General features: G+C 39.4%; 1 protein-coding gene across 4 annotated transcripts in view; it reads left to right on the top strand.

Moving 5' to 3' along the window:
• Window positions 1-23,146, top strand: part of IL1RAPL1 (interleukin 1 receptor accessory protein like 1) — a 636,262-nt gene that overhangs the window by 81,964 nt on the left and 531,152 nt on the right. For all 4 annotated transcript variants that reach the window (XM_083612316.1, XM_083612313.1, XM_083612315.1 and 1 more), the window contains exon 2: window positions 18,538-18,643. In XM_083612316.1, coding sequence (XP_083468442.1) covers window positions 18,562-18,643 — 82 coding nt within the window. In that variant the 5' untranslated portion in view covers window positions 18,538-18,561. The remainder of the gene's footprint in view (window positions 1-18,537; window positions 18,644-23,146) is intronic.

Consider the following 23,146-nt stretch of genomic DNA (forward strand, 5'->3'; position numbering starts at 1 on the left):
AATCATTTCTTCCCAGTAGCAAAGTCACCTTACTCTTGATATTCCTGAAGGTTATCCATGTCGATTGATGGAATTCGTATTGACTGTGCATCATTACTTCAGATAATGCTACCTGGTTCATTGTCAAGTGTCACTAAGATAGTGGGGGAGAAGGAGAAGGAGGAAAAGGAGAAGGACTGGAAGAGGAAGCAGATACATTTGAACAAATGCTATGACCCTTCCTCTTGATTCTAAAATACCTCAGAACAGTTGTTAGGCAGTATTGCTCTATTCCCGTCACCCATATGTGCTGATTATTTTAAGAAGACATTGCTCTTTGTGATCTGTCATCTTGAGAAGTATAAAATGTCAGGCAGACAAGCACAGAAGAATTGGTATATGATCTGATGGGGATCAAGGACAGTAGTATAATCCAAAATGCTATTCCTTACTAAATCCATCCGATTAGCGTTCATGAATTTTAGGAATCCCTAGCTTTGTAAAAAGAAAGAAATCAATACTAATACTCATTGCATCATGCCAGTACATTTGCTTTATGCAAAGCACTTTAATGATCTTCCCATTTATTACTTTAGCAATCTGTGACATAAAGCAATTCTTGAAGGTTTGGCGACAGAATCCGAAACTGGATCTCAGTAGAGTTTGGTGACACTGATCCTGAGCTTTTGAAAGAAAATAACAGTTTAGTATACCAGAGTAACACTTCCAGCTCTTGAACCACTAAATGTGTGGTGTCAATGGTGCATACACCCTGGAATGCCCATATTAAAGTTCAGTTTTACCCATCAATTGGTCAGAGGATTAAGGGCTTCTGAGATGTATGTGCATCTATATTGAAAGGTTTGTAACTAATAATAATTTATTTGTTGTACCTTGCCCATTTGACTGGGTTGCCCCAGCCGTTCTGGGCAGCTTCTAACATGGAAGCTTGCCTTTCCAGGTCAGGTTATTGGGGTTTTCTTTTCTTTTCTTGTTGCTTTGCTTTGCTTTGGGTTTTTTGGCTTCCACCATCAAAATAAGTGGAATCTTAGGGGGCAAAAAGTTTTCCTTGGGTAGCTGCATCAGGTCCCGAACAGGGGATAAACCACTACTTTCAATGCAGTGCAATTACGACACTTTAGATTCTGTCCATCATTGGAGTATGTTGAATCAAAGGCAGCTTCATTTGGATATAGAATTGTAGAAACCGCAGAATGGCAAGTTCCTTTTCACAAAGTCCTGCTTGCTAAGGATTATTTTCACAGTGTATTCTCCAGTGCTTTGTCTACTTTAGTAATACAAGCCTACTTTGTTTTTACATGTCAGGAGAAGATGTAAGCAGAGTGTAAATGTTTAATGAATTTTCTCTGTAAAGTTCAGGTGCTAAGCAAATATTTTTTGGCGGGGAAAACACAGCAGAACAAGTCAAGAGGAAGATTAAAAGGAATAAATAATGCTGCAAAAAAAACTGAAGGCATTGGATAGAAAACTAGATCTAGTGGTCTGAGGACAGAACTTGAAAATTTCTTACCACTTTCACTTTGGCCATGATTTTTTGTTCTTTAGATTGTATCTTTTCCATAAAGTAACCCATAAGAAACCCTAATGGAAGTGAGATGGATATGATGAGGATGGGGGTTAATATATCTGCAGGAATATATATACAGGAAGGGGTTATGGGGTGCACTCCTTCTTCAGGCAACTCCTGAAGCCAAGCTAGCGCCAAATGTATTGCTCTGCTTTCCTTTGGACCATATTAAAATGAGTACTGATTATGTAGGCTAGCACCATTAAGTGGGGACGTGTGATCTAGTTGGTATAATGGCTAAGTGGCTGAAGTACTTAAAATTCTGTTTCAGCCATGGACTTTCTGGGATACCGTAAGTAAGCCACAATCTTTGAAGCTCAGCTGCATCCCCACACACTGCGGCAATAGTAATCTGCTTTACAAGATTGATGTAAAGCAAGGATTGGGGGTGCTGTGCTACACCCATGAACCCTGACACTTGGCCGTGCTAGGATCTGGAGCTCAGTAACATCTGAATGCCCGAAGGTTCCCCATCCCTGATGTAAGAATTTCTGCTGCAGAGCAGAGAGAAACACACTGAACATTGTAATGATGTATGAACACTAAGTCTCATCATTTGCATAATCATGGCAGCTTTTCTTTCTTTTCTTTTTTACCACAAATGGATGATCAGCAGTGAACCCTGTAACTATGTCGTGGAGCTGATGGTTCTGAATGTTTTGGGTCATGAAGCAATTAGATGGTGAATGCTTGCTATATTAACCAGCACTCAGTTGTGAAGCGTGGAATGGACTGTGTTTGATGAACAAGGCCTTGTCTTGTCCATAGAAAGCTCCTTTCTCATCTTTTTCCACCACCTTTTGCATGTTATGTTTCTGAAACCATAGAAAGAAGTTTGATTACATTGGTTTAGGTGATGCTTTGTAGTTACTGATGACAATTCTGGTTACTATTAGCCAAAGTTCATTGTGTGATTATATATAGTCAAATAATCATAGTCACAAATGAGTCTGATTTGAAGTGTTATGTATATTTACCATAATTTCTGGGATGATTACTATAGCAGTGGTAGAATGGTCCTAAGGTATTCCTATGTGACAAGTCTGTAAATGTGTAACAGGCACCTGTGAACTCATGTTGTTTAAGTTTCATCATCATAATTAAAAGGCTAATATTTCACAGGAAGTAGTATCATTTAAAATCTTCAGTTTCCATTTAGAAGGACATATGCTTCTGCCATTTACTTCCCTGGCTTCGACATTATGAAGTTGTTAAATGTACTTCCAGGTAAATCTGGATGTTGTTAGACTCTAGGACCTCAAGAATTTGATTTCGGTGTGGGTTGCTCTTGTGACCTTGATTAACCCTTTCCTGCAGATTGCTGCACAATAATTTTCAGCTTATCCTAGGAGGTCTTTCATTGATTTTTGGTAGACTTGATTGTAATCAATGTGCTGTTTACGTTTTGGTTGTATTGGGGGGGGGGACAAGATTTACAGCAAAGTTGAAAATGGTCTGTCTTGCATTTATTAAAGATTGTATTGAATGTGTTGTGATTACTTTTCTAAATCAAAAAATAAAGGTGTTCCTGGGGTATAATGGTCTGAAATGGGCGGAGGGAGAGAACTTGTCCCTGCCTTCCTAAGTCAATCCCTGATTGTAATGAGTTTGTGATACACTTGGTAACACCTGGCAGGTATACAATGCATTCCTGACTTAACACTTTCAGACAGTGGTAGTAGTGAACTGCCTGGCCCCCAACCTAGGTAGCCTCTATAATATACATTTTAGGCCAAAAACAAGTGTAATCAGTTGTGAGTGCTCAGATATACTACCTAGGAAAGAAATGCTAACCTTTAAGACTGATTACAAATTGAAGTCTGAAAAATAAACATCTCATTTGAATTGTCCAACACTAGCTCTTTCAATATTCATAGATAAAATCAGACATTTTTATATCAAATGTTGTATTTGCTAAGAACAACTTGCCTTGGGCTCAAAAACCTTTGCAGTGCAATAACATAGAGTAGCAAGGGCCTTCCCTTGTGTTTGCATTCTTTGCCTCCAAAAGTAGTAGATTGTTAACAAAATAGCAATGCATAATTGTATTACATATGTGGTGATTGAATTTCAGTTTACCAACTGATGTATAAAAGAGAAACAAAATCTTCAGTAGTAATTGTTTATGCATTTAATATATATGACACCTGAGGGTTACTTGTATCTATGCATTACTTGACTCATTGTATCTGCACTCACTAACAGGTCTGCTTAAGGATTCTCTTATTACAGTTAATATAGTTTCTCTGAAAATGCTTACAAAATATGCACATTACACATAAAATAAACTTACAAAGCAAGTGAAAAGGGGAGCCCTGCAGCTCCTTAACTCAATTCCATTGTGTTTAATGATTGCAGCTATTAAGGCAAGGCAAAGTAGAGAGTATAAGATTGCCCAGAGACTAGTAGATCATGTTCTTCATGCGGCAGTGGGCAAAAGCATCCTGCATTAAGTCTGCTGAGAAGTATATTTTTGAAATTATCTACCTTTAGGGACATACAGCTCCTGTCCCCGCCCCCTTCTAAATCTAAAATGTGCATTGAGGTCTATTCATGTTACTTATTCTAGAATTCTGCAGGACGTTGTTTGTAGCGGAACCAAACAGTAATTATATGTAAATGATTCATAAAGCTTAAGCCAAAGAGGGTTGGATCTTATGATTTGATAGTCTTAAAGTGTCACAAGATTATTTGGTGTGTTTTTTTATATAATTTAATTTGGAATTAACCTGTTTAATTAGAAGACAACTGAGAGATCACACCCAAACTGCCTGGTATCTTATGGAGCTGGGGAGGGGCTAGTGAGATTCTAGAAGAAAAATGCCAGTGTTGACCTTTTCGGCGGACTTTTGTGTGGACTCTGCCCAGAAATAATGCAAGATGGTCTTAGTCCCCTCTCCATGCAAAACTAGGACAGTCCAGACTTTAATGAGTCCACACATCCCTAGTTTTAGGTGTGGCTTCTGAACAGGAGTTTCCCCTTGGTTTTATTTATTTATTTATTTATTTATTTATTTATTTATTTATTTATTTATTTATTGTTATTTATTAAGTTTATATCCCACCCTTCCACCAAAAGGAGTCAAGGCTAAATTTGGGGTTGTATTCTTAGTATTCATTATGGTGTGAATTTTCAGTGCAAAGACTTGAATATTGTTCCATTGAGCTCACAACTGCCTATTAGATAGACAGTTAGAGAAATAGTGACTTATTCAAAGCCAGCTAATGAATGTCCAACATTATTATTTTTTTACATTGTCAAACATGATGCTTTGTCCATTGCATCATTGCAGCTGTGCAATTTGCCTGACTCATCAAACAGACCATGACTTATCATTAGGCATGCATTGTGATTTTGTCAGGTTCTCAACAGCCCCCATCCTGGTCTTGGAGCTCCAAATAAGAAGTAGGAACAGGAGGGATGGCAAATCTCTTAGTGTGATGCTTGGTGAGTTGAAGCTGTGCAGGCCTGGTAAACAGTGGTATCTCGGGTTACAGACGCTCCAGGTTACACACTCCACTAACCCAGAAATAGTACCTCGGGTTAAGAACTTTGCTTCAGAATGAGAACAGAAATCGTGCAGCAGCGGCGCAACGGCAGCAGGAGGCCCCATGAGCTAAAGTGGTACCTCAGGTTAAGAACAGTTTCAGGTTAAGAACGGACCTCCAGAACAAATTAAGTTCTTAACCTGAGGCACCACTGTACAACAATACCAAGCAAAAATGGATACCTAACTAGTTAGTATACTGTAGAACTTATATGTGAAATTAACATGTGTTTCTAGATTCCCCATTCAAGTAGATAAACATATCTGCCAAAGCTTCATATATAGTTTCTGTGCACATAAAAATTATCTCGGTTATAATGTTTTATAGAAAGAGAAAGTGACTTGAAGTTGATAGCAACTTCCCTGAGTTCTGTTTGATTCTTTGGTGTAATTCTTTGAAATGATAAAGAATTAGAGAAATAATAAATGCCAAAAAGCAAAATTATGGAATTTGAGACATTCCTTGACCTGCATCAAATGTTTGTGTCTGGTTTTTTTCCTCATCTGTCAATGCAAAAATCAGATGCCATTTAAGTGAAGGGTTAGAACCTATCTAGCTTCTTTTCCACTTGTTGCCTTCACATATTTTGAGGCAGGGGGAATCTTCTACTATAAGTTGAAGATGTTGAAGCTTAAAGACATGAAATAAATATGTAATAAATAGGGGAGAAACTCCCACCTTCAAAACACTATTCCACAGCACCAAAAAGTGACCTCTCAGCACTTAGCAATATTGATTTTCAAAATCACATCTAATTTTCCAGCCATTTCTCTACACAATTTCAGTGAACTTCACAGGATGATTATTAGGCATTGTAAATCACCGATGCTTGAAACATTTACAAATTAATTAAATGATGGCAATCCGTGTAGAAATTGTTCTGCTCTGAATTATTACACAGAAGCTCCTATGTGTAAATGGTATGGTTGATTTGCCCTTCTACCAACCAATTCTTTGGGGGGTCTATAGATGCTTAGCTAGTGCTCTTGTATGATGTCTTTCTGAAAATGAATTCTGCAATCAATATCTCCCACAGACTGTAAGTCTTCTAAAACATAGGTAGCCAACCAAGGGTTCCCCAGATGTTGTTGAACTACAACTCTATAGTACATTTCTACAACATTTCTTTGGCACATTTTAGAGGCCCCAAAGCAGTTTAAGTCATTAAATATATTAGTACGGTAAAAAAACAGGAGCACTTCAAAATGCCAAAATAAGAAACAGATAGAAAACATTAAAAGTGAGGCAAATTAGAAAGATCTTGACTGCCCACCTGAAAAAAATAAAAGGGGCTAGGTTATTCTCTCTTTAGAGATGTGGTCATAACCAAGATCTGCCACCAATAAGCCCTATCTTGAGAAGATCAATAAATGCTGAAAGTGTGCTGTTAAGAGTATTGTGTAAAATTCATTTTTAATTATTATTATTTTCTGTATTTCTTATTGAGTTAAGTGGCATGGTAGGTTATGAAAAGCTGGAAGCTTTATACTGTGATTTGCAGTATTCCAGTGGCGTAGCGTGGGGGGTGCAGGGGGGGGGCCGTTCGCACCGGGCGCAACATCTGGGGTTAGGGCAAATCCATGGGTTAGGGGGCGCAAATCCATGGGTTAGGGGGCGCAAATCCACGGGTTAGGGGGCGCAAATTACTTGCCTTGCCCCGGGTGCTGACAACCCACGCTACGCCACTGCAGTATTCTGTTTGAGGTGTTTTATTAAAGCACACTTTGTTGTTAATTTAGCGCTAATTAGAGGTGGGCATTTCTTTATAAATTACTCTTGAAGCATTGGACTCTTTTTCCTTAGCATCAGCCAAGGCCTTCTTCAGTTTCCTCAGTTTCCTCACTGCCAAGTTTGCAAAGGACTTGCTGAATAAGAGCGAAAGTGTTTAGGATCAAAGCACTAAGGAAAGGGAAAAGATGGATGAAATGCATTAACACAGCGATAAGTGTCAAGTCCACTGAGAGCATTACAGTTTTCACTAAGATCCAGCATAAACTGTCACCACTGAAACATAAATTAACCAGGGCATGTCTAAATTACTTCACCATGACAGAGAACGGCAGAGTGGTTTGGTTTGAAGAGCACATTGACACTAATTAGTTTAGCTGTTGTGAACGACAGCTGACTAAGACTAATGACAGTATATTTTTCTCAGTCATTCCCATGACACTCTGTTAAAAAAAAAAAGCATTAAAAACTGATCCATTGAAAAATGGTGGGATTTGTGAGGAGAAGACCTGGCAAATCTAGACTAACAATTCAGAAATCACCAGCATCAGTAATTTTGTATTATGAAATTTTTTTTCTAACAATGTATAGAATTTAATCAAATATTTTGGATACTTAACAGTGAGAAAAACTACATGCCCAGCTAAATGAATTATAACATTACTCATATAGAAAATCACTTGAAGAACTTTTCTCGTGAAAGTACTCTGTCATATATCCCCTCATATATTTCTGAAGTGGGCCTGAAACCCAGCAAATATTAAAAAGTACTTGCTTGGTCAGCACTGGTTATGACTATTTTCCCTTTGGAAGTCAATGGAAGCCTTCGTTATACACTTTTAGGTGCCGGGCGAAAAAGCTCCTCTTCAACCAGGCCTTTGGCTCATTAATATCCTGCATCCTTTTAAATGTGCTTGTGGGAAGGGATGGGGTTATTGGTCCGTGTGTGAGAGGGGATGTTCTTGTTTTAATATGCATTTTGTGTTTTTATCTTGTATTTTTATGTCGTGAACCACCCTGAGATCTATAGATGAATGGCGGTATACAAATTTAATAAATAATACTAATAATAAAGTACTTAAGGGGATTTAAGAGCCCTGCTGGAACAGACCAAAGGCCTATCTAGTCCAGAATTCTGATCTCACAGTGGCCAGCCAGATGCCAGCAGCACATGAAAACAATAGCACTCTCTTGTTTCTGACCCCAAGGAACTGGTATTCAGAGGCATCGTTCGTCCAGTTCTTGAGGTAATACAGTCATCTTCAGTAGTAGTCACTGATAGCCTTTATTGTTGTTGTTGTTGTTGTTGTTGTTGTTTAGTCGTTTAGTCGTGTCCGACTCTTCGTGACCCCATGGACCAGAGCATGCCAGGCACTCCTGTCTTCCACTGCCTCCCGCAGTTTGGTCAGACTCATGCTGGTAGCTTTGAGAACACTATCCAACCATCTCGTCCTCTGTCGTCCCCTTCTCCTTGTGCCCTCCATCTTTCCCAACTTCAGGCTCTTTTCCAGGGAGTCTTCTCTTCTCATGAGATGGCCAAAGTATTGGAACCTCAGCTTCAGGATCTGTCCTTCCAGTGAGAACCCAGGGCTGGTTTCCTTCCATTAATTTATTTAATTCCTTTTAAAAGTTATCCAAGTTGGTAGCCATCACTATATCTTGTGGCGGCAAATTCCATATTTTACCTATGCACTATTTGAAGACGTGGTTCCTTTTGTCTGCCCTGAATCTCTTCAACATCCAGCTTAATTGGATGACACCTTATTCTATTGTTATTAGAGAGGAAGAAAAAAATCTGTCTAACGACTGTCGCTAAACCATGACATACTTTTATGCATGTCTGTCATGTCACCCCTTTCTCCGCACCCCGCCTTCTCCACCCCAAAGTTAAAAGCCTCAAACATTATAACCCTTGATCATTTCGGTTGCTTCTTCCTGCACCATTTCCAGCTCTACAATATCACTTTTGAGATGTGAAGAGCAGAGCTGTACATGGCATTCCAATCTGGGGAATGTTAAGAGAATTCTGATTTCATTTCACTTTCATGGCAGCTCTGGATATGAACCACTGTATCTCAAGTTCACTTGTTTTCCATGTCATAGGGCAGATAACTGCACATCAAGACCCTGTGCACTCCTAAGGATAAATAAATACACATGGACACAGAATTTTTAGTTTAAGGCAAAAATTTAGGCCACAACTTTATTGATTACAGCAATGTGTAGTGGTATTGGCTTAGGCATTGGCAATAACTATATCTGACTCCTGCCTGCCTTGCATGACGTCTGGAGGGGTAAACAACCAAACGAGGGAGCTCCGTCGATGGCAACCAACTGAAGCTCATCCCGGGGTTCCCGCTGGGTCCTAGCCCCTCAAGCAGACTTCGGACGAGATTCAGACCCACAGATTCCTTTACTGGAATACCCTTGTATCTGGAGGGGCAGGTGATGGCCACACCTCCCCTCCCCCACATCACAATAAGCCAATGCCTAACCGCCAAACCTTACAAAAGTTGTGACGATTGCTAAGAAGTAGCTGGTGCCATTTGCCAAATGGAAAAAAATCCTCTCCAGCCCCTGTTCCAAAATAGGCAACCAACCAAAGTCCAGAGCAAGGCCAAAGCAGACACCTAAAATACAGGGCAGGCGGGTGGGTGTTTGGCGTCGTGAAGCCAGGTGAATCCCCAGAAACGCATCACCACGTTTTATATGCCCCCACAATCACACCACCGATCTCTGATTGGCCAATAGGCCATGGTGTGATCGTGGGACCATTGCATGGACCGGACTCAATCTCCCACCCTCTGAAGGGGGGGGGGGGCTTGGGCCCGCTCACATCATGGACCCTCAATTAGGAGGATCCAATTTGCTAGCAGAATAGTCTAGGTTTCAGGTAGCACTGTTAAATCCAGCATTCAACATTTTCCAGCAACTAAGTGTTTATCAAAGAGCAGAGTAAGCAGTGGTGATCTAAACTTGCCGTGCGCACAACATATCACTGTTTTAATGCAGAAGTGAAATTGACATAATTGTCTAGTATATTGAATGTAAAACTGAGAAAAGAAGTGCTGAGGAAGCACCATAATCTTCTGACTCAATGGGCTGTCTGAAATTGTATGATGATGAGCTATTTGAAATTATAAAAATGCTGAACGTTTTCTTTCAATGCAGCAGTTTAGAATGGAAGGTGACACCCTGCTGTAGACAAATCATTTGTTCCACATAATAGAAACAGGTCTTGCTGTCACATATGTGTGTGGCAAGGAGAACATGCAATACCTCAACTGGAGCACAGATAAATACATACTGAACTGTTCTCCTTTTGCAGTTGTGAAGATGTAATTTGAAATGACTAATTCACACTGAAGGTTTTTACCACTTTTGCCATTTTATTGTGAGTCCCAAAATCTCTCCTTCTACTCTACACAGCAAGATGAGCCTTGCTTCGGTACTGGCCTGTGCTAAGCCAATAATCAAATGCACTTACTCGGAAGTAAGACCCATTTTATTCTCTTTGACTGACCTTTGAATAAATAGGCATGGAATACATGAAGTCAACAACACTTAGAAGGTCATGGGTTCCCCAACCTTGCTTTAAATCATGAGTGGGTAACCTTTGGTCCCCCAATTCATCTCAATAGTCCTCCTAATTTGGCCAGTAATTCTAACTTGTCCAGATCATGCCCACCTGTCACTCACCTGGTCTCATATGATATCAAGTGTAGGAGAGATAAAATCTGGAATCTTAAAGTGCAGTGCTGGTTGCTTCACAGTGTGTGTGGCTTGTGCATGACACTGTTTAAATTTTGCACCAAATGTGGGTGGGGTCCAGTGTCTGCTGAAAGCAAGTTGGCTTGCAGTTTGTAAAATGTACACATCATTGAATATAAGTCAAGCTGGCAAAGGAACAATTGATGCTTTTACTATCTTCGGATGGAAAAGCATGGTACAAATGTTTACATATAAAAGTAAATGAATTAATTATTGTAATATTATCAATAGACATTTATAGATGTGTAATTTTAAAACTAGTGGTAGTTTAAAGGAAATTTCTTGTATTTTGTTTATTGTTATTGGGTGTTTTTATTTTGCTTTGGTTTTTCATAGATAGATAGATAGGTAGATAGGTAGATAGATAGATAGATAGATAGATAGTTCATTACAGGCTACATTTAAGAACTGAGATTCTGATGTATTTTTTTGGGAAGCATCTGATAAAATCAACAAACTAAAAAAAAACCCTCATAAAATTTTAAAAAGAGAGAGATAAAATGAACCAAATTTTAAAAACAAGGTTACTAATAGATTTTCATTTCTTTATAGGCTGCTTGGGGAAGAACATTTTTAGCAGGCATCAAAAGCAGTACAAAAAAGGTGCCTGCCTGATGTCAATAGACATGAAGATTTGCATCTGGGTCCTTAGGATTTAAAAATATGGAAATTGAAATTTTCAAGCAGACAGATTTAATGCAGATCAAACTTACCGGAAAAGGGATTCTTGCTATCTTTTCCGCAGATGGTAGTCTTCTATGGGACTACCAAAGAGCTGTCATATCCAAACTGTCTCTTGCCGAAACAGCATTGTCACTTTTCAGACTACTGAATGTACTGGCCCTTTTATGATTGCATTATGCTGTAGTAAATTCACCAAAGCAAATTCGAGTATGAAATCCGCAAGCTATCAGCAGTCAGAAAAAACATATATACTGTATATAGCTGCCATTAGCCCATGCTTCCCAAGGGCAGAAAATTGAACTTTCAGGATTTTCCTCATCTCTGCTTCTCTAAATCATGTTGCATTATAATAAAGGGCAATGGAATTTGCACTCTGTTATTGTAGTCTGTGTCTCCTTTGTAACCTTAATTCAATACGTAACATAAACTCAATTCGTACAAATATTTGATTGCCCAAATGAAATAAGTTGCTAGTTGCCTTGTCTGTATGTCTGTCTGTTTATTGTGTGTTTACGAATTTAACCCCTTCCGGATGTCCATTCTTAAACCAAAACCATTCTTAAACTGAGGCGTGCTTTCCCTAATGAGGCCCCCCACCACCGGTGCCCTTCCACCATTCGGATTCCGTTCTTAGGCTGAGGTAAAGTTCTCAAACTGGGACACTCTTTCCAGTTTTGCGGAGTTTGTAAACCAAATAGTTCTTAAACTGAGGTACCACTGTAATAATAATAATAAAATTTATATACTTCCCTTCATCTGAAGATCACAGGGCAGTTTACAGTATAAAGTTGTTGGATGTCCAACTCCTATCAGCCCTAGCCAGGATGGCCAGTGGTCTAGAATAATGGGAGTTGTAGTCCAGAAACAGAAACTAGCCTGAAGCTGATCTGCTATGAAATGATTTGACATAATTTGGGTTTAGTCTTAGGTTTACAAATGGCCAGAAGTCTCTAAATAATCTATATTGTGTGTTTGTAATGCTCTCAAACGAGGGCATTTGTGGCATATCTGTTGCCATGGTTTCTGGCTCCTATTGGCTATACCAATTGGGGACTGTGTGAGACTGGAAAGCTCAGTGGGAAGAGCTTCCAGGAGCAAATAAAGTTAAAGCGAAACTCATTTATCCCTTCTGTGCAGCTTTTAAGAATACAGAGGTTCTCTCAGGGCCCAGCTCTAGAAATCTCAAGCAGCCATGGAGTTGGGGTCAAACTGAATTCCATAAATGAAGCTATGTAATCAGCCATGGCAGAAGACGAATGGAGAGGGAAGGCAAAAGTAGACTGGATTGTTCTATTCAGGCCCTTTAACACTGCAAGATGAATTAAAATGGAAGCTGTTGGGCAGATAGCCAAGAGACAGCAAAATTAGAGAACTGGATCTGCTTCACTGCCTATAAAAGTAACCTGACATACTGAAATTGATTACTTGAGATGCTTTTCCCCCCTCTACCATTTCCACATTGCTTTGTATTCAGGTACTGCGAATCAAATGCACAGCACAGCCTCAACATTCCCCATTTCGTCTCCTCCCTTAGCCCAGGAGGAATCCTGCTGTAGGTGTGCATTAAGGATCCTGCCAAGGAATTATATAGAGACTTGTTACGTAAGCCAGTTACTAATACGTGTGTGGAGGCTCAGTTTAGCCACCCAGGTTTAATAGAAAAGCATATGTCAGGAAAAGCTTCATTTTCTCTTGAAAATTTCAGATTGCTGAGCAGGGCCGATAAAAAAAAGTGACTGGTGGGAATGAAAGACAAACCAAGATCTTAAGTGAAAGGGGTGAGTGCAAGAGATAAAGAACAGAAAAGAAGAGGGGCATTGGTGATGAGGATTTAAGAACAGGATGGAGAAGGGGATGCAAAGGAGAAGCTGTTGAAAGCATGCACAGGGGGAAAAACCATGTGAGGGGAAGTGTGTGTATGCTGGTGTCAGGAAAGTGTGGGATGAAATGGGAATGCAGACCCTGAGGGCGATTGCCTGAGAGTACACCCAGCTAAAGGAGATGAGATAGGAGAAGGACACTGTACAGTGGTACCTCAGGTTAAGTACTTAATTCGTTCTGGAGGTCTGTACTTAACCTTAAACTGTTCTTAACCTGAAGCACCACTTTAGCTGATGGGGCCTCCTGCTGCTGCCGCGCCACCGGAGCCCGATTTCTGTTCTCATCCTGAAGCAAAGTTCTTAACCTGAAGCACTATTTCTGGGTTAGCGGAGTCTGTAACTTGAAGTGTATGTAACCTGAAGCGTACGTAACCTGAGGTACCACTGTACTCCTGAACTGCTGGGACATAAGGAAACACTGTGTAGTGCTACCTCAGAGTTGAAAAAAGTGAGTGATTGAGGGAGGAGAGCAATATGAAAGCCCAAGATGCATGGCTGGTGGTTAGGAAGCAGAGAGACAAAGACAAGACAGAACCCCCATCCAAAAGGTTCCTGCACCTTTAAGAGTTTTATGAAAGAGCATTGCCTCTCTGGCCTGACAGCCCTATGACGGGAAAATCTACACATGGTTGAATTTTATATTCTCTTCAGTAACTAGAGGTGCAGAGGCTCTTGACCTAGAAACCCTAAGAGAACAGGGAGAATGATTTTTTACAAGTTGAGTCATGGGAATAGCAGAAACTAGTGATGCTTCTCTCATGGAAACATGCAGAGAAAAAATGGGTCCCAGCCGTGGAACTGGCTTCATTTCTTTCCCACAGGCCACTGTGAAAGCAACATTATTCCCCCCTCAGGAAAGACCATACTAAGCCTTAGCGCTAACTTTCAGAGCTAAGTATGAACTGCAGTTTGGTTGCTGTGTTACTATGTTTCAGTCTAAGTTCAGTCTGACTAAATTTCAAAAGGATTTTTTAAAAAATCTTTCTAAACTAGAATGATGTGACTTAGTGACTTAGTTCCCATGTCCATCAAAATTGAGTAACCCATTGGTTTCCAAGCCTCCCCCCCCCCAGACTACAGTGGTACCTCAGGTTACATACGCTTCAGGTTACAAACTCTGCTAACCCAGAAATATTACCTCAGGTTAAGAACTTTGCTTCAGGATGAGAACAGAAATCGTGCTCCGGCAGCGCGGCAGCAGCAGGAGGCCCCATTAGCTAAAGTGGTGCTTCAGGTTAAGAACAGTTTCAGGTTAAGAACGGGCCTCCAGAACAAATTAAGTAGTTAACCCGAGGTACCACTGTATTTAAAAATTGCTGCGAGCCATGGCAGACCACTTAATGAATTATCTGCCTGTTGTAAAAATTGCAATTCCATATAATTCAAACTGTAATAAAATGAAACAAAACACACACACACACACACATAATGCAATGGATGTGCCATCTCCCGTCTTCAACCACAAATCCACTGGCACACCATACACCAACTGAATGAAGCTTGGAGACCACTAGGGGTCCACACACAACCATTTGGGAATTCATGGACTAACTGTTGCAATTTTTACGCAGTTTATATGGCAGTGTTTTATTGTCAACAACTGCATGTCAGAATTAAGTTATTGCATTAGACAGTTTATCATTAGCTTCAGTGTGCCTTACGTTTTCCTTTTCAAAGGAACTGTCCTATTGAAAGGTATCCAACATGAGGCAGAAGTCTGGTCTGGCTGTTCATTACCTTGTGTGTAAACAGTCACAAGAAAGTAGGGCAGGGGTACACAGCCAAGCTATGTATGTCATCCTTATCTTTTGTAGAGTTTGAGGGTGAAGGTTTGAAGTAGGAGTCTCCTCTGCTCCTGCTTCCCATCTCACCCTATTATGATCTGTAAAGTGCTCATGATATTGTACTACTTTTTAATATTCAAAGTGTTTGTAGGGTGGCCACGTGTACCACTTTACAGGCAGTTTTCCATTTGAAGGAATCCTCCTTCTGAAGGGCATACCTTCCAGGTTCCCCAGAAAAAAGAGACATCCTGTTTTTTCTACAAGATCTTGACAGCCATTTTGGGTGCTACGCTCTCAAATGCTCTCACCCCCAAAAAACGTGCTTTTGGGGGGCAGGAGCCAGGCACGGGTCATGTGATTCATCTGGAAGCACATCCCAGAATATGTGTGCCCTGGTTTTGCACTGGGAAAAGTTGGAAGGTATAAAAGGGCTGTTTCTGTCCAAGTCTGGTTTAAAGACAAAGAAGGGAGAGCAGAGGCCTTGAAAATGCCTGCCAGCTGCTCCTGGACTAGGAGATGGAACAGGGACACAGAACACCTATTCACAGTCTCCCTTACTATGTAAATGTATGAATTTATATTTAAAGAATAGAAATCAGCTCTAAATTTGCATCTATGCATAAACATCAACACTTGCAGATTTTATACAAATTGGTGCCCTCCTCCTAGTTTCGTGAAGTTCTTTTTTTCTTCTCACATGCGTAAGTGGCCCCCATAAATGTTAGTGGCTACAGAGATGATGAATGGGAATTTTATCTGCCAAAGGCCTTTCTTGTGTGCTCTCTGTTGCCTTTTCTGACACCAGGCTTTGTCTTCAGTTTTTATTATGGCAAGGCTTTATAGTTTTATATTTCCTTTTTCAATAGGAGATGTTCTCTTCAGCAGGCCGGCGGACCGTAATGAGCATGCTCGGCTCTGTTTTGCAATCACACTATATCCGTTGATCTTAAAGTGCTATGTAAAAGTCACTCATTCTTTTGGACGGTATTTGTTAGGCTCATGCTGAGCAAGGAGCTGACTCTCTCTAGTATCATGAAGACTGAAGATATCAGCATCAGGATTTCCTGCAGCATCACTTAGTGCACTGACTGAAAAATGGAATTTTGGTTACAGAAGCGTACAATTCAGGCCTGCAGTATCACACAGCAATATAGTGTGACATAGCTTAAGTTGCATTTGTTTTGCTTCACCTCTGCATAAGCAGCTTTTATTTATACTCTTAAAATTGTATACAAATTCTGAATAATAATAATAATAATAATAATAATAATAATAATAATTTATTATTTATACCCTGCCCATCTGCCTGGGCTTCTCCAGCCACTCTGTGCAGCTTCCAACAAAATATTAAAATACAGTAATGCATCAAACATTAAATGCTTCCCTAAACAGGGCTGCCTTCAGATGTCTTCTAAAAGTCTGGTAATTGTTGTTCTCTTTGACATCTGGTGGGAGGGCGTTCCACAGGGCGGGTGCCACTACCGAGAAGGCCCTCTGCCTGGTTCCCTGTAATACCAATATCTGGGGCTGAGTATTGACATGGAACAGATTTTTTCTTTCTATAATCACCTTGCATTTCCCCCCTAGCATCTAGGTCTGTAACACTGACATTTTTGGTTTAAAAGGGGAGAGTAGAATTTTATTACCCCAAGGATTCTGTTTCCTTTTGCCCCCTACAGGGGGTCTAGTGAGATTGCCTCTATAATCTTGTATCAATCAATCAATCAATCAGATACGTTTATTGGCATCACAGAATAAAACACTTCAAGTAACTGGAATAATTAAAAAGACAAGGGTGAATCTATCAAGGGTTATAAGGTCAAACTATGGTCGTGTGCATTTGGATATTTTGCTATGCCCTGTCTATTTCCTGAAAGGATAGTTCGTTGAGAACCCTTTCAGGTAAAAGGAAGCTACTAAAGCAGTAATAGCTTTCTCCCAATCTGCCAGGAGAAACCTTATTTGGCTTCTTCTCGGAGTTGTGGGCTGGATGTCCAACATTTTGCTCAGCATCAGTTGGTGAGGTCTGCTGTGTAAAGGACAATCTAAGAGAATGTGGTCCATTGAATCAGGTACTTCTTGGCGGCAGGCACCCAAACGGGCTTGAAATGGAATGTGTGAGCATCTGCCTTTGGTCACGGAGGAAGGGGAAGCATTTAGTCTTGCAAGCATAAAGGCTCTTTGATGGGAAGGAAGGAGTAGATCTTTTAGATATTTAGCACAGATTCCATAGGATGTTATGATACCTAACAAGATCTTGGAGTGTGAGGTAACAAGCACTGTCTTTCGTGGTCATAGAGCCGCTGCTTGATTAATTGGAATGTGTTACTTTTACATACTTTGAGGTTCTCGAGGGCAATGCCCAAACTACTAATTTTGTAGACGTGAAAGATCTAAGTATTATGTTTCTAAACTGGTAGAAAAAGTGACTGTCAAGCCACATTTTCCAGCTTTCTCATCTTCTTTAAGGTTATAATAATGCTTTTTGGAAGTTTGATGTTCTTAGTTCTTAAAAAAAATTAAATGAAAGCTGCATTAGAAAAACTGACAGTTCTCCCCTGTCCCTCTGTTTGTTATCTTTTTCTTTCAAAATAGGCATAATAGTGTATGTGGACTATTCATCTTTCTCTGTAGCATGACTCTCCAATTCTTTCTCACTGTGTTTGTTACACTTCAAACTGAATAATGTAAGATTTGTTGTATGAATTAATTTAAAGCCCTATGCAGGTGTAGAAACTGGCATCATGCCCACTAGTCCACACCCCACTTCTAAGTGTTCAAGGTCTCACTTGTACAGGGATCTATACAATCTCTGATTGCAAGTAGGGAGCCTATAGACATAGGCTTGGGACCTTGAATACCTAGTTATCAAGTGAAGCCCACAGGTGTGATCCAACTCCCCCTTATTTGTTTGCAGATGTTAATTTCTGAAGTTCATGAATGCTGCATACGCTGTCTAAGTGTGTTCCAGTCTCAGTGCAAGAGAGCAGCCTTGCCTTCAGGAGGGCAATATTAGCCTTCAGGCTCTCAAAAGCTCTATAATTCTAATAGCTAATTGCTTAGGAGCACATTTTTCTTCCAATATAGGGAACTATCTAAAAAATAAACCAATATTTTGCCTCTAGGAGGCTACAGATTGATGATGTATTGAAGGCTTAAGGAATCAGATTTGCAGACTGATTTTGGAATAGAGTTTAATTTCCACATTGCAGAAGATTGCTATTCATGCTAAGTATAAAGTTGTAAGCCGTAATCCAGCATAGAGCTAAAGGCACTAAAGCCCATTGATTTCAATGTGCTAAAGCACATGTGACTGTATATTGAAATGTGGCTGCAATTTTTCTTCCTTTTAACAAGAGCAGTTATCACTGAAATAGGAATTTTGTATTTCTGATTTCTGCATAATAATAAATTTCATTCTGATTTCTGGAACTTTCTTTAATAGTAGGTAGAAAATTACCACATGAGATGAACTGATACAGTCTATCGAAGTCTCCTTTGTTTAATGTCAAAAATTATATTTCAGCGAAAATTAAGCAAACATAACAAAATGTATCTTTTCCTTCTGCTTCAGGGAACAGCCTTGGAGAGCTGGAAGATGAAAGCTCCTATTCCTCACTTAATTCTCTTGTATGCTACTCTTGTTCAGAGTTTGAAGGTTGTGACCAAAAGGGGCTCAGGTAAGAAGACATTCTCTTTTCCATTAATTAGGGGAATGCATTTGTAGAGACATTTGTAAAGTGCTGTTTGGATTTGGAAATGTATGAATTGGTCATATAATGTTCTGTGCAGAGATCAGGCCATATGACAGCATCTAGAAACATATGTTATATCTATACACAGACTATATCGAGCTTTGTAGGTTATATGGGCACTAGCAACCATTCTTCCCCTTTCTATGGTTATGTATAGCTTCTACATGAATGTTTTTGACTCAGTTTCTAAAACAACTTCATAGTTAACACTCTGCTACTTTGGCAAATTAATGAAATTGATTTGGAGTTGGGAATGGTCTGAAAGGAATAGGTTTGTGGTCAATCAATGCTGCACTGAATTGTTGCATTTGAACTATTTCAAGGTGGCTTCTAGGTGTCAGAAAGCCCTTAAAAATTGTATCCAGTCTTTCACGTTGGTTTTTCCATCTCCATCTTTTCCCAGGCTTGATCTGAAGTTGCTTTGGTGCCATTTTTAGGGCTGCATTTTAAGTTCATTATACCAACTGTGCTACCACCCTCCTTCCAGCATCATCCATTGAGCTAGATCCACCACTCATTTCTGCACATCAGGCACAAGTGTCTGAATAGCAGAGCCCTTACACATAAGCAGCTGCTCATGTGCAGAGGGATCCTCTTCAGGCATTCATGCTGAAAAGATGGAAGATGTGAGGGAGCAGGCTTAGTGCTGCTGCACAGTCCTGCCACTAATGTCCTTCATATTTATAACAGATGAAGGGGAATTACTTGTGAATGTGATTTCTTGGTGTCAAATTCGACTACCTGAAGACATTGCTGAAGGCATAGCCTTTAAATGGTTTGTAGTCAAAAGGGTTTGTTACTGAGGTCATTCCCTCTGTTGCTGTACTGCATTAGAAGTTCCATGGCTACCAGCATTGCTTCGCAGGACTTTCATTCCTATCTAGTGCTGATTGTGTGTTGTTGTACATGGCTAGTTATAGCACAAAAGCTAGTTTCTATGCATTTCTGTTTTATCTAGTAAGCTACACACAACTACATGCTCAGAAGCATTAGAAAAGTTATGTTGGCCATGAGAATGCCTTGCCCTTCTCTGTACACCCATCCTTTATTAATGTGTTTGCTACTTTCCCAAAGGGTTTTGGGGCAAAACGATCTCAAGAGGGGAGTTCTTTTCACAGGTAAAAAGGATTCCTACAAAGTTGCAGCCATTTATAATCAATATGCTGACTCTGTTAAAAAAACAACAAAAAAACCTGAAGTTAGAATGCTTAAAAGGATATTATGTGGGTATCTCTTTGTGGTCAATTCAATATGTTTGACTATATTTTTTGAATCTGTGTGCTTGAATCTTCCTTGAGCTCCCCTAGGACAGCTTTGTGATCCATTGGACACTAAGTATTGATCATTTTATTTAAGGCTACCATATATGTGACAACAATGTTTTTTGTAAGCTATATTGAATGTTGTGTCTTAACCACATCCTTTTGATGATGGCTTGGCATGAATTCAAACTTATTTCTGAAGGTATAACAGTTTTCAGCATTGTCTTTGATTGAACTTACAGGTGTTGAACTTTATACAATAAAATGATATGTTTTCCTTGTTTCATATGAGAATAAGTTTATGATGTTGAATGCCATTTCATACCATGCCTCAGTATCTTTGAAACACTGGAATGCATCTAATAAAAATCTCCAGAATCTATGCCCCTGAATCAAATCAAATCAAACTTTGGATAAAATAGTTTATCTTTTAAACAAAGATCTCTCTAAACAGCTGGTTAAGATGGTGGTACTGGTTTGCTACAAACACGACTGAGATTTTAATTCAGTTATTCACATTCTCCATGGTTTCTTAATTTTTTTATTTGCTTTTTGCTACCCAATTTATGGGAGATGGTTCAACAGACCTGTCTTGTCAGGCACACCCCTGTTTCTCCCAGTAGTTCACCAGTGTTGATGCTCAGTTCTTTGCCTAAACAACAGTCCATCTGCATCTGCAATTACCGGTAAATGCCTGCCTTATGCCTCCCAGACTATGTTCCCAACCTGTCTGGAAAGATGATTACTATGTTATAAATTATATTTTATCTGCATTAATGAGTGTGATTTTGAAACTCACTTCCCACAAACTCTTGAAGAGGAAAAGAAGTTCTAACATACCATTTCTTATATACATGTTAATTGCTATAATGCTTAGAATTCTGCTTTTATTTTTGATATTAAAATTGTTTCCAACTTGTTCCTGAAATCTGTATCTGTGGTGAACTCATAAGACAAAACAAAAGTTGTTTACTCAGTTCTTGATTCCTGCACCTAGTGATTAATGCTGATTTCTTCAGAAGATCAGACAACAAGTTGTGAAAAATGTAGGGCGATGAGATGTTTCGATGTGTGTTTTTCACCTCTTTAATAAAAAGTGATGGTCTTTTAAGCAATTCAAAGCACACACTTTGTTTATGCAAAGACACAAGCTTTGTTTTTTGCTTCTCTGTTGGCATAAGGAACTCTTTCTAAAAACAAGATAAACAAAGAGATGGACAAATTTCTGTAGATTATTCAATACTCAGCTTGATGGCATTTTTACAAAACAGATTCTTGAGCCTGCTTTCTCCCCTATTCTGTGAAATCGTTAAGCAAAATAGATAAGGGTATGTGTGCAACATATACATGGCTTCTTCGTAACTTCTTTTTTAAAATATATTTTTAACATTTTACATAGTGCAGTCATAAACCCAGTAATAGATGTGAGGCTTTTAAAAATTAAAATTGAATGTGTATCCTGAGAAAACAACTTGGATTACCTTTGAGGTGCACACACAACTCCTGCTCCCAAGGCTACCCCATTCATTTTAATGGAAACAACTATTCAACACACTGAAAGAAATACTGTGCCTTTGAGCTTTTACCTCCTTTCAGATAAGTGTTGCAGCTTCCATGTTCTGCTGTTATGTATGTGTCTCAGACACTCCAAGTTTAATAAAATCCACCAGATTAAGGTAACAAAGGTCATGTAACTTTTCATATTGGGTTCTTCCCCATTGCTTAATTGAAGAAACAGCTTAAAATAGAAAGCCCAGTTGTGACTTTGTTCATGAGAAATTCAACATTCTCTTTCAAAGGCAAAGTTCTACAGCTGTGCTGAGTAAATTTGTCTTTATGAAGAATGGTTCTTAGCACTGAAATTGAAAGCATGAAACTTGTGTTGGGAGTATCTATTTCAATTTTTTTTAAAGGCAAACCTTTAAAGTCATATGAAGATGTATCTTTTGAAAAATATTTCTTGATACCAGAATTGAGCAGATTTCCTCACCCCCAGGACATTTCAGTTCTTTCTCAGAAGTTCTTTTTTAAAAAAATTGCAAAAGAAGGATCCAATGTAATAGTAACATCATGAATATCTTCAAGGAAGAGCTCTAACCTCAGCACAGAAACTTCTGCATGGTTATTTTAATTGCTAAAGTTTGTGAGGACTCTGTTCTAATCCACAGCCTTCTGAGTCAATGCGTATCAAAGTTATAGGTTGGGAAGAAACACTGTTTGGGATTGAACTCCCTATATTACAGTATTCTGGAAAGAAACAACCTGTATTTGTATCTCTTACATCAGTGATGGCCAAACTTGGCCCTCCAGCTGTTTTGGGACTACAACTCCCATCACCCCTAGCTAACAGGACCAGTAATCAGGGATGATTGGAATTGTAGTCCCAAAACAGCTGGAGGACCAAGTTTGGCCATCGCTGTCTTACATACAAACCCTATGCATATTTACTCAGACTCATGCCCAGTAGAACTTACTCTTAAGCATAAACAGTGGGATTCTGTACATGTCTACTGAAATGTAAAACCTCTGATACTAAGTGCAGCATGCTGCCTACTAAGTGTGTATAGGATTGTAAACATCACCTTCTGTTAGGTATGAAGCAGCGTCTGCTAAACCCCCGCCTAAAATTACTTTTTCAAAATAAAATGTAACTTCCTCTTGTTATCCATATAACACAGGGGCATCCCAAACTACTCAGAATGTTTCACATTTTTTGAAAGAAAGAGCACTGGTCAGCAAAAAGATATTAGCACTGGGGAGTCTTGAAGCACAGGGAGCCATCATTCCAGAGGACAGATATTTCAGGCTGAAGATGCTTAGAGACAGGTAGTCAGGTAAAGACTGAATCCTTTTAAGCAAGCATTCTTTGAGGACCACTGCAATGAATAGGCATATCAAGATAGATTGGTGCTCCTGGAATTTTCCATGTCCATGACCTGCATCTCCTACATTTTTCTTTCATTCTCAGTTCTTCTGCCTTTACTATTTGTGGGATTGATGGAATAATTTTTGGAGTCTCATTTCAGGTTGTGGTTGATTGGCTACTTATAGGACTTGGAAGCTTTCTTATCATTGGGCAGCAATGAATTGTGGTTCATGAAACATTGTTGAGGGCACTAGTACATTGTCTTCCTTATCTGTGGTTATGCTTGTATTAGGATATAGT

Source organism: Podarcis filfolensis (assembly GCF_964270895.1).
Source record: "Podarcis filfolensis genome assembly, chromosome: 4".
NCBI classification, from domain to species: Eukaryota; Metazoa; Chordata; class Lepidosauria; order Squamata; family Lacertidae; genus Podarcis; species Podarcis filfolensis.